This window comes from Thamnophis elegans, chromosome 3, assembly GCF_009769535.1.
Source record: "Thamnophis elegans isolate rThaEle1 chromosome 3, rThaEle1.pri, whole genome shotgun sequence".
Classification (NCBI taxonomy): Eukaryota; Metazoa; Chordata; class Lepidosauria; order Squamata; family Colubridae; genus Thamnophis; species Thamnophis elegans.
The window spans coordinates 38,076,680-38,089,022 of NC_045543.1; the positions used below are offsets into that span (position 1 = coordinate 38,076,680).

General features: G+C 43.1%; 1 protein-coding gene across 6 annotated transcripts in view; it reads right to left on the bottom strand.

Annotated features, from left to right (window-relative positions):
• GSK3B (glycogen synthase kinase 3 beta) overlaps positions 1-12,343 on the bottom strand; it is a 131,886-nt gene that overhangs the window by 50,696 nt on the left and 68,847 nt on the right. For all 6 annotated transcript variants that reach the window (XM_032214092.1, XM_032214093.1, XM_032214094.1 and 3 more), the window contains one exon: positions 8,959-9,089. In XM_032214092.1, coding sequence (XP_032069983.1) covers positions 8,959-9,089 — 131 coding nt within the window. The remainder of the gene's footprint in view (positions 1-8,958; positions 9,090-12,343) is intronic.

Sequence of the window (12,343 nt, forward strand, 5' to 3'; positions counted from 1 at the left end):
AAAATTCTTTAACCACTTCTTCTTCTAAGCTAGTTCTTAATATGTAGCTATATAGTTTCTTAATTATTTTTTCTTCCGTTCCCATAAATATCTTATCCAACTCCAAACTTCCTAAGTTAAAACCTAAGATAAAACCCTTTATCTTTTTCATATCTTGATTGTATCTGCAATTGTGAAAACCATCCTATATCAATCCCTTGTTTTTGTTTTAATTCCCCCTTTCTGTTAAGATATCTTTGTATCTAATGATATTTTTCGTACTACTGATATTTGGATTGGATTGGATTTATTGGATTCATATGCCGCCCTTCTCCCAAGGACTCAGGGCGGCGCACAACATTAAAAAAAACACATATTACAAAAGTTTAAAAAAATTAAATAGAATATCCAAAAAACAAACCCAATTAAGATTTACAATAACATTTTTTTTAAAAAAATGATTAAAATTAACAATAATCAATAATTTATTATGTTTTGTTCAGGCCAGGCTGGCTTGCTGGAAAAGCCAACTTTTTAGGGCGCGTTGGAAGGACTGGAGGTCGGGGATTATACGAAGCTCCGGAGGCAGCTCATTCCAGAGGGAAGGCGCTCCCACAGAGAAGGCTCTTCCTCTGGGAGTTGCTAGCCGACACAATGGCCGATGGCACTCTGAGGAGGCCAACTCTGTGGGATCGCACTGGACAGTGGGAGGCTACCGGTGGCAGTAGGTGGTCTCGCAGGCATCCTGGGCCTAAGCCATGGAGCGCTTTAAAGGTCATAATTAGTACCTTGAATCGCACCCGGAAGACAACCGGCAACCAGTGCAGGCCGCCTAAAAGGGGTGCAACATGGGAGCACCTAGGTGCCCCCATGATAACCCGCGCAGCCGCATTCTGGACCAGTTGAAGCCTCCGGGTGCTCTTCAAGGGCAGCCCCATGTAGAGAGCGTTACAGTAGTCCAGGCGAGAAAGGACGAGGGCATGAGTGACTGTACACAGAGCATCCCGATTCAGGAAGGGGCGCAACTGACATACCAGGCGAACCTGGTAAAAGACCCCCCTGGTCACGGCCATCAGGTGTTCTTCTAAACTAAGCCGCATATCCAGGACGACGCCCAGATTGTGGGCCTCTCTGAGGGGGCTAAAATTTCTCCCCCTATCATCAAAGATGGAACAAAATGCACAAATTGGGATGACGGAAACCACAGCCACTCAGTCTTGGAGGGATTGATCTTGAGCCTGTTCCTCCCCATCCAGATCTGCACAGCCTCCTGGCATCGGGACATCACATTGAGGGCATCGTTTGGGTGGTTTGGGGTAGAGTGGCAGCACGTAGTCTCCCCATAATCCTCTCCATGCCCTCGGGGGTCACAGGGTCAAACTCATCCCAGATGTTCTCCACAAGATTCATCCCCGTCAACTCGTCCGAATCTACCCAGTCAGAGTCCAAGCCTGTCCAGATCTGAGTGATTTTATCCTGCAGATACTGAACAAATTATTCAGCCCTACCCTGCAAGGGGTCTTTCCCAGTTCCTTGGTTAAGTAAGGAGCGGGTCACCCTAAACAGGGCGGCTGGGCAGTTATCTGCGGACCGATAAGAGTGGGAAAATGTTGCCATTTTGCCGCTTTTATCGCCACTAAGTAGGATTTAATATGAATTCTTACTAGTGTTCGATCAGATTCGGACCGGCTGGCTCTCCAACCACTCTCTAGGCGTCTTTTCTGGCGTTTCATCTCCCGGAGCTCCTCGGTAAACCAGGGAGCTACCCGGGATCCACACCGGGTCAGAGGCTGCAAAGGCACAACACGATCCAAAGCCCCAGTGGCCGCCCTATCCCAGGCTTCCACTAGGGCTTGGGTCGAGTTGTGAGCAAGGGATTCAGGAAAAGTCCCAAGCTCTTTCAGGAACCTTTCAGGGTCCATCAGGCGCCTGGAGCGGAACCATCTAGTCGGTTCCACCTCCCTGCGGTGAGGGGTAGCAGTATGGAAGTCAAGCCTGATGAGGAAATGATTCGACCCTGACAAGGGTTGGATAGAAATATCCCCTAAATCTAGATCATTCATTCACTACCCAGAGACAAAAATCAGGTCGAGCGTGTGTCCCCCATTATGGGTGGGGTTTTGAATTAACTGAGTTAGGTCCATAGCTGTCATGGAAGCCGAGCTTACTCGGATGTCTCGCCAATGGAAGGCAGATTGAAATCCCCCAGGATCATAAGCCTGGGGAAATCAACCACCAATCCAGTTAACACATCCAGCAGCTCCGGCAGGGCCGATGAAACGTAGCAGGGAGACAGGTACGTAACAAAAAGGCTCACCTGAACTCCAAGACCCCATTTCACAAAAAGGGACTCACACCCGCCTATCTGAGGCACAGGGGCGCAACTGACGTACCAGGCGAACCTGGTAAAAGGCCCCTCTTGTCACAGCCGTCAGGTGTTCTTCTAAACTAAGCTGCGTATCCAGGACGCCGCCCAGATTGTGGGCCCTCTCTAAGGGGGCTAAAATTTCTTGGAGACCGGACGATAGTTGGCTAAAGAAGCTGGGTCCAGGGAAGGCTTCTTAAGGAGGGGCCTCACCACCGCCTCCTTCAAGGAAAGAACCCCTCTCTCAATGAAGCGTTGGTAATCACCTGGAGCCAGCCTCGTGTCACCTCCCGGGAAGCCGAGACTAACCAAGAGGGACACGGGTCCAGCACACAAGTGACAGCACTGAGATGTGTCAATGCTTCCATTGTTGAAAGCCACATTGGTATTTCTAAATAGTGTTTCCCTTTCATTCTTTCCCATATTGTTAACAATCCATTCCTTACATAATGGCTTTGAAAATAGCCATGTGCCTTACTTTTAGCATACCATAAAAAAGCATGCCAACCTAGTTGCAAATCATGACCTTCCAATGTCAATAATCTTGTATTACTCAGTAGAATCCATTCTTTCATCCAAGCTAATCCCGCTGCTTGATAGTACAATTCCCAGTTTGGTAATCCAAATTCACCTCAAACTCTTGCATCTTGCAACATTTTTATATTAATGCTTTTTTTCCCTGCCATATATATTTCCCCGCTATTTTATTCATACTTTCAAAGTATTTTTTCTCTAATTTTATCGGTATTGTTTGCAATAGGTATAGCAATCTTGGTAGTATATTCATCTTTACTACTGCTATTCTTCCCATCAATGATAATTGTAGGTTTTTCCATCTTTCCAGATCTATTTCTAGTTATTTTCTCACCTTATAATAGTTATCCTCCTTTAGTGTTACACACCTTGATGTGAATTGAATACCCAAATACTTCACTTTTTTACCAGCTGTATGTCGTTTGTCCATCAACTCTCTTTTCTGTTTTTCTGTCATATTTTTCACTAGAATTTTTGTTTTATCTTTATTAATCTTCAAGCCTACTACTTCTCCATATTCTTCTATTATTTCAACTAGTTTTGGCCCTGTTTCTACTGGATCTTTCATAATAAACACGAAATCATCTGCGAATGCTTGTAATTTATATTCTTCTTTCTTGACCCTCATCCCTTTTACCTCTTTATTTTGTTGTATTTCTCTATTCAAAATCTCTAGTGTCAGTATAAATAATAATGATGATAGTGGACATCCTTGTCTAGTTCCCTTCGTGATTTCTATCTTTCCTTTCATCTCAATATTTACCATTACCTTTGCAGATTGGTTATTATATATTGTTTTGATCATATTTATGAACCCTTAACCAAATCCCATTATTTGAAATTGTATTATCATAAATTGCCAGTTCACATTATCAAAGACCTTTTGTGCATCCAGAAATAACAATGCCATTTGCTTCTCTGAGTGGGCTTCGTAGTACTCTAGCGTATTCAATACAGTTCACATATTGTCTCTGATCTGTCTCTTAGGGAGATATCTATTTTGGTCTACGTGTATAAGTTCATTTAAGAGTCTCTTCATTCTTTCTGCAATTATTGATGTAAAAATTTTATAATCCACATTTAGTAGTGAAATTGGTCTATAGTTTTTTACTTGTAGATCTGACTCATCTTTTAGTATAAGCGTTATATATGCCTCCATCAATGTTTCTGGTATTTTTGCCTCCCTTAGTAAGTCATTAAATAGTTTCCACATTACATTGCTTCATATTTCTTGTAGTGTTTGATACAGTTCTGCCGGTAATCCAATCTGGTCCTGTTACCCCCTTCTTTTGCCTTTTGATACCTTCTATTACCTCCATCATTGTAATTCTTTCTTCTAGTGCAGTGATGGCGAACCGCTGACACGCGTAGCCATTTGGGGTGACACGCACAGGATTTCATGCGATTCATCCCCCCAGTTCTGCGCATGCGCAGACGACCTCGGACCAGGCCTATTCGTTGGAAGTGCTGGTGAGTATGCCTGGAGGAAACAAACCCCCGGAGAGTCCCGGCGGCCGAACTTCGCCCCCTAGAGCGCACGGTGGTCACATCGGAAGGCTCTCGCGGCTGTCAGGCGGCGGAAAAGAGCTGGCAGGGCAGCGCGGAGGTTAGGCGGGGGGAAAGAGCTGGCAGAGGCGGCGGAAAAGAGCTGGCAGGGGAGCGCAGAGGCCGCAATGGCATGAAACGGAGAGACAAACGGCGTATATGGTCAGATCGGCCGGGAGTGGAGCGCGGCCTGGGCTAGGCTCTCTGTGTCATCGTCCGAGTCCAGCCCGCACGGTCATGAGGGAAGGGCTCTCCTCGTCGGGAGGTCCAGGTGAGCGTGGGGCGGCCCAGCCTTGCAAGCAAGGAGCTGAGTGAGAGGCTCAGGCTCTTCTAACTGTAACAGGGCCCGGTGGGCAGAGTGTCAGTGAGTCCGCTTGCAGGGAAAAGGCCCATAGAAAAGTTCAGGCGGCCCATAAACTTCGGAAGCCTGCGGGGTCGTTGTGGCAGGCGGCAGGTAGATGCAGACAGCGTCGGGAGCGAGGCATCGAAGGCGGCCTTCCCGGGCTCCTCGGGCTGCACTTGAAACAGGCGGAAACGCAGGTAGCAGCCGGCGGAGGCCGCGGCGGGCGGCCTTCCCGGGCTCCTCGGGCTTCTAGTTGGGAGGCAGGCAGGCTTCGCAGAAGGCAGGCAGCGGCAGCAGACAGCTCTTCGGGAGGCAGCGAGGCTTTGCAGGCCGGCTGGCAGGCAGTCCAGCCAATCAGGGCGCAGCATAGACTGTTTTTGGCCTTTACTATAGATTATAATATTCTTGATATTTATGAACAAAGAAGTTACTAAGCAGGTATGTTAAATAATTTGTTTTTGGTTTATTAAATACAATTATATTGCAATTATATATTTTTGTAGTTTAAACTATAAATTGCGCAAAATTATGTTTTTGTCGAAGTGACACACAATTTTTTTGCTGATTTTTGACACACCACGCCAAAAAGGTTGCCCATCACTGTTCTAGTGCCTTCTTAAATTTTTATGGGATCTCAGTTATTCTGGTTTTCTCTAAGAATTGTCTTATTTTCCCTTCTGATATCCCCTCATGTTGATACAGCTTGTTGTAGTAGTTCTCAATTTTTTTTCTTTTCTCCATTTGAATGTTGTAGATTCTCTTCTTCATCCACCAATTAGCTTATCAGCTTTTTTTCTGTTTCCTTTTTCAACTTGTAGGCCAGCCAACATCCTGGTTTATTTGCATTTTCAAAAAAGTTTTGTTTTGCCAATTTTATTTTGTTTGCCAAATCTTCATTTTCTATCAGGTTCAGTTTATGTTTTTGCAGTTCCAACATATTTTTTACTTTTTTGTTTTGTGGGTTTTTCTACAACTCCATCTCCAAATTTTTATATTCTAATTCCAACTATTCTTTTTTCCTAAGTATGTCATTGTGACACCACTGATATATGCTTTACAGATGTCCCATTCATTCTGTAATGATGTGTCTTCCTTTCTATTTTCCTGGAAGAAATATATCAGTTCTTTTTCCAAATATTGCTGGAAACTTTTTCATTTAATATTCTTGAGTTTAAAGTCCATTTCCCCCTTTTCCTCTGTCCCTTCCAAGTCATTGTTATTGGATTATGATCAGCCCATGTGCTAATGTCTATGTCTATTTTGAATGTTTTGAGTATTAACTCTGTTGACATCCACATCATATCTATTTTTGACCAAGACAAGTGTCTCTTTTGAGTAGAAAATATATTGTCTTTCTTTCGGGTGTCTTATCCTCCAAACATCTTGCAAATTTAATTCTTCCACCATCGTGAAAAATGTTTTGGGTAGGGTTTTTCTCGGCTTCTTGTTCATCTTTGTGGATTTATGGTCTATTCCATTATTTATGATTGCATTAAAGTCTCCTAGTATATATATATATCTTTGTATTCATATTCTATTATCTTTTGTGTAGCTTCCCAAAAAATTCTTCTTGTTTATCATTTGGGGCGTATATTGCCACTAATAATATCTTTCTCAAGTTCATCATTATCTCCACCATCAGTATTCTCCCCTTCCCATCTTCAAAAATTATATGTGATTGAATTGTCTTTCCAATATATAATGCTATTCCCTTTTTACTTTGGTCAGTCAGATTTGTGTATAAATTACCTAGTTTTATCTGTTCCAAAAATTTTCTGTGTTTCTTTCTAATATGTACTTCCTATAAGCATATAATGTCTAATTTCAATTTCTCTAATTTGTTGAATGTTCTTCTTTTTATTGCCGAGTTTAGTCCGTTTATGTTAATTGAGATTACTTTTATTTCTTCCTCCATGACATTGGTTTATAGGTTTAGTTGATCTAGTCATTCTCAGATCCCTCTGCTCCTTTGTCTCTTTGACCCTTGCTCCTTCTCTTAGCGCTTTCTCTTCCTGTTCTTTCTCCATCTTCCCTTGATCTTTCCCCTTAGCTTCCTGGCATTTGGCTCCTCCCTCTTCTCTTACCAACATTCTCTCCTGTGCCACTATATACAATATAATACAATAGCAGAGTTGGAATGACATACCTTTTCCGATCTCTTAACCTCCACTTTCTACCCCTCTAGGAGGTCAGGTGGTAAAATGGAGAAGGATGTGAGGGCTTGCACCAGAGGATCCATCTGAAGAAGCTTTAAAAGATCCTCCAAGGTGGGATCCACTGTATAAAGTTTCCTATCATTGTTACTAGGCATGGCGAGTGTGCCAGGTTGCGCCCACCGGCGTTGTACCACATTCAGGAACAACTTGGGAATGGGCACGATTTCTTGGGGAACAACGGGCTCCTCAAAGAGCCCTTCACTGGGGTCCGACAGATCAGTAGTGGCCTGGTTGGGAGCAGAAACACCCAAGGGGGTAGCGGCCTTGGCCTTATTCAAGATGGTCTTGAAAGAAATATGCTTAAAAAGGCCGGCAATGCTGGTTTATCAGGAATGGCTCCCTCGTCCCCAGATAATTCCTGTTCTGGCAGGACATCCTCATCCACAGCCGAATCTTCGCTATCCAGCGAAGACTGATGGGAAGGTGACCCCTGGGGCGCCTCCTGAGGAGAAACCCTATTGGAACTAGACCTGCATGGGAGTTTAGATCATTGTTTAAGACCTTCTGTAATGCCTTGGGAAATGGCCCTGGCTATCACCTCCTGCATTTCCAGGGATAGAGCAGGTCCCTGATCCTCTACAGGCCTAGCCCATTTTGCGGGCTGAGGTAAGGGGCACTGGGGCGCCAGGGGCAGAACTGGCAGGGCATCCTCCTCGGCTTCCAGCGGGCAATGAAATAAATCTGTATTGTCCGCTGTGGATGGCCTAGGAGAGCCTGCAGAAACCAATGAGGCATCAGAGAAAAATTCCTGACCTTCCTCCTCACTATCTGACATAGTATGACTTCAAGTGGCAGGGCTTGGCACCTCGGGTGAACCCCCTGTGGCTTCCAGGGGAACAGTCACAGATTGGCGCTGGGCTTTCTCAAACTGCTTCTCTGGCGCCTTTTGGTGTCTAAGGGCTACCTTGTCTTGCGTTTTGCCCTGCTTCTTACCCTCTGCCTATTGTTGTTTGCTGAGGGCTTCTGAGGCTGCCTTGCTAGCCTGCCTAGTATATCCCCTGCTGATTGAGGGCCTTGGCTGTTCTGAGTCCTCAGCTGCCTCTGCCATTGTGGGATTGTTGGTAAAATCCGTAGCAAGCAGTCGAAACCCCACTCACCACCAAGATGGTATGGCAGATATCATGGTGGCTGCTATGCAGAGAGAGTCCTAAAATTGATGAACTGGCACTGGCAATCAATGACCGTGTGGCGCGATCTGAAGTCCCTCAGCACCCTGTAGATATCACCAACTGGAGTATGACCATAGGACAGGCACAAACTCCGCTGCTGCAACTCTGAGGACGAGAGACCTCTCTGCTGGCCTTTGGAGTCAATCCACTGCCTAGACAGACAGAGAGGCTCCACGCGGCGATCTGGAGAGAGCAATGTTTGTCGGGCAGCTCCAATGAGCATAGCGGAAGAAGGCACCATCTAAAATTGCCACCGCATCAAATTCTTCTCAGCAATTAAACAACAGTGATTCCAGCAAACGTGGATTTGATTGAAGTAATTCTATATAGAACATACTATGTTCTCTCAAAGGATAAGTAAAATTTGTTCCAATATATCTTTTTTAAAAAAAATCTTGTTCACATAAAACTTTATATTGCTAATTAACATGGCCCCCAGGAAGAGATAAATATATAAAGTCCTTTAAGATCCTGGATCCATGTCCCAATTTCTCAGCCTAATTTTTCAACTACTCCTTTGTTAAAATGAAAGATTCTAGCTGTGAACTGAAAGCATTCATAAATGAATCAGATAACTGAAAGAATTTTTTTTCCTTCAAGCTTCTCCAACTGCAGGAATAAGTAGCTATTCCCGATAACTATGAAATAAAGCAAATGTTGAAGTTTAACTGTTACCTATGGTAACTGTATCCTATTTATCCTGTTTTGCTCCATTCTCATCATTAGTAGGAATAGCTACTGAGACTACGATATTTATAATTGAAATGGGAACTGGGAAATGATGAAAAGAGTCCTGAAAATATTTACCTTCCAAAATCACAAAGTTTTAGAACAGCTGTGTCAGGGTCCAACAAAAGATTCTGTGGTTTTATATCCCGATGACATATTCCAAAGGAATGGATATAGGCTAAACTTCGGAATAATTGATACATATACAACTGTAATATAAAAAACAAATATTGTGATCAAAATTTCCATATCAAAACATTTGAAAATAGAAAATTTTATAAGATTTTTATAATACTTAAAACACTATCTCAATGCATTTTTTCTTCATAACATACTCATTTATACATCTTACAAAACATTTTTTCACATTTCTTTTGGCACAAAACGTACCACTTACATTACAGAATGTATGCTGTTATCCTTCATTTTAATGTTACCGTGGATGTTTTAAATTTGCTATTCTCTATACTGCTATTCTCTACGTTTGGTAAGCTGGCAAGAGTTAGTCAGGTCCCAAATTAATTAATTAGTCTCATCCCAAATATGAAGCATGATGGTGGAAGTCTCATATCTGAGGTCTCCAAACCAGAATGGCTTATAATCACTTTGGGAATGGATCATGAATTGTATTTACAAATTCCAAAGGAGAACATCAAATTGAAGCTTAAATGAATATGAGACACGCATCCTAAACACACAAGTAATGGCATCTGCCACAGACTTTTCTTATTTTTTATTTTATCAACTGCCCTTTAATAGAAGATAAGCATTCAAATTTGCAGAAAGACATATAGATGAAACTCGAAAAATTAGAATATTGTGCAAAAGTTCATTTATTTCAGTAATGCAACTTAAAAGGTGAAACTAATATTTGAGATAAGACTCATTACTTGCAAAGCAAGATAGTTCAAGCCATGATTTGTCATAATTGTGATGATTATGGTGTACAGCTCATGAAAACCCCAAATCCACCACCTCAGAAAATTAGATTAGATGCAAGCAATAAAACAAGGATTGTACATAGAACAATATCGGATCTCTGAAAAGTATAAGCATGCATATGTACTCAGTACTTGGTTTGGACCCTTTTTGCAGCAATTACTGCCTTAATGTGGTGTGGCATGGAAGCTATCAGTCTGTGGCACTGCTGAGGTGTTATGGAAGACCAGGATGCTTCAATAGCAGCCTTCAGCTCTTCTGCATTATTCGGTCTCATGTCTCTCATCTTTCTCTTGGCAATGCCCCATAGATTCTCTATAGGGTTCAGGTCAGGAGAGTTTGCTGGCCAATCAAGCACAGTAATCCAACAGTCATTGAACCAGGTTTTGGTGGTTTTGGCAATGTGGGCAGCTGGAAAATGAAGTCAGCATCCTCATAAATTTCGTCTGCAGAAGGAAGCATGAAATGCTCCAAAATATCCTGGTAGACGGCTGCGCTGATCCTGGTCTTAATGAAGCACAGTGATCCAAGGTCCTGTTGCTCAGTGGTCCAAAGTCCTCTTTTCTGATGAGAGCAACTTTTGCATCTCATTTGGAAACCATGGACCCAGAGTATGGAAGAAGAATGGAGAGGCCAATCAAGCAGAGTAATCCCACGGTCATTGAACCAGTTTTTGGTGCTTTTGGCAAAAGTTGCTCTCATCAGAAAAGAGGACTTTGGATCAAGGAGCAACAGGACTTTGGACCACTGTGCTTCATTAAGACCAGGGTCAACGCAGCCGTCTACCAGGAGATTTTGGAGAACTTCATCCTTCCTTCTGCAAACAAGCTTTATGGGGATGCTGACTTCATTTTCCAGCTGCCCACACTGCCAAAACCACCAAAACCTGGTTCAATGACTGTGGAATTACTGTGCTTGATTGGCCAGCAAACTCGCCTGACCTGAACCCCATAGAGAATCTATGGGGCATTGCCAAGAGAAAGATGAGAGACATGAAACCGAACAATGCAGAAGAGCTGAAGGCCGCTATTGAAGCATCCTGGTCTTCCATAAGCCACAGGCTGATAGCTTCCATGCCACGTCGCATTGAGGCAGTAATTGCTGCAAAAGGGGCCCAAACCAAATACTGAGTACATATGCATGCTTATACTTTTCAGAGGTCCGATATTGTTCTATGTACAATCCTTGTTTTATTGATTGCATGTAATATTCTAATTTTCTGAGATTGTGGATTTGGGGTTTTCATGAGCTATATGCCATAATCATCACAATTATGACAAATCACGGCTTAAACTATCTTGCTTTGCATGTAATGAGTCTTATCTCATATATTAGTTTTCACCTTTTAAGTTGCATTACTGAAATAAATGAACTTTTGCACGATATTCTAATTTTTTGAGTTTCACCTGTATTTGCACCAAGTAAAGGTTTCTCAGCTTCTGTTTGCTTCAACAGGTGAAGATGAACAGATGAAACTAAAACATCTGACAGGATGCTCACACATGTAATTATTTATTAATGTAATTATCTATTAATTCCTATAGATGCAACAGGGAATATTAGGCATATTCTGTGAAATACTGAGAGCAATTAATTCCAGGGTTATCATCACCAGAGTCTCACCAGCAACAACATTCTCCAATGGCTTTTACACCTATAAGGGTTTAATGAAAAGTAGTGCCACTTTCCTAGTCGTTTCAATAGCTTAAGTTTAAATCGGGAATTTTTAATAAAAGAAAAAAGAATCACTTGGCTGAGTGGGGAATTATAAAAATTAATAAAATAAGTAAAATCTTTGAAAGGAGCTCTTTTATTGTTTGTATTTACTTCTGTATATAGTCAATACATTTGCTACATACATCTGCCAACATTGGACAAACGTATCAAGCCTGTTGGACAAGTTTATTAAACTCCACACACTGTCTTTTCAATCAGGTCCTGACATAGATCTCTTCATTTGATTCAAACAGGGAGCTACAAAGGTATTCTTTCAGATCTAGAACTTTTCAGCTCCTACCCTTGACCACACCTTCTGCTCCGCCAGGGTTCCTCCTCTGGGGGATTCACCTCTAGCTTTTCTCCTCAGCTGACACGCCCCCATCCATTTTCCCTGGCCAATGGGCCAACCCAGATGATATAAGGCTGTGATGGCGAACCTATGGCACATGTGCCCGAAGTGGCATGCGGAGCCATGTTGCTTGGCACGCACAGCATCACCTGTTTCTCTTCCGGTTACTGCTGCACATGGGCACGTGACAATCAGCTGGCCATTGTGCATGTGGCAGTGCCGGAAACCAGAAGAGCTAGTCTTCCATTTTCCGGAATGAGAATGCGTTCTGGCCAGCTGATTGGCGTATGCGCAGCAGTAACCGGAAGACTTGCTGGCCAGTGCGCATGTACGTGCCAAAAACCGGAAGTTCATTTTCCGGCACGCGCATGCCCCCTGGGCAGCTCCTCTTCCTGTTCGTGGCCCAGACTGGCTTGTGCACATGCGAAGTCCTCCCTTTCTGGCACTCGGTGCCGA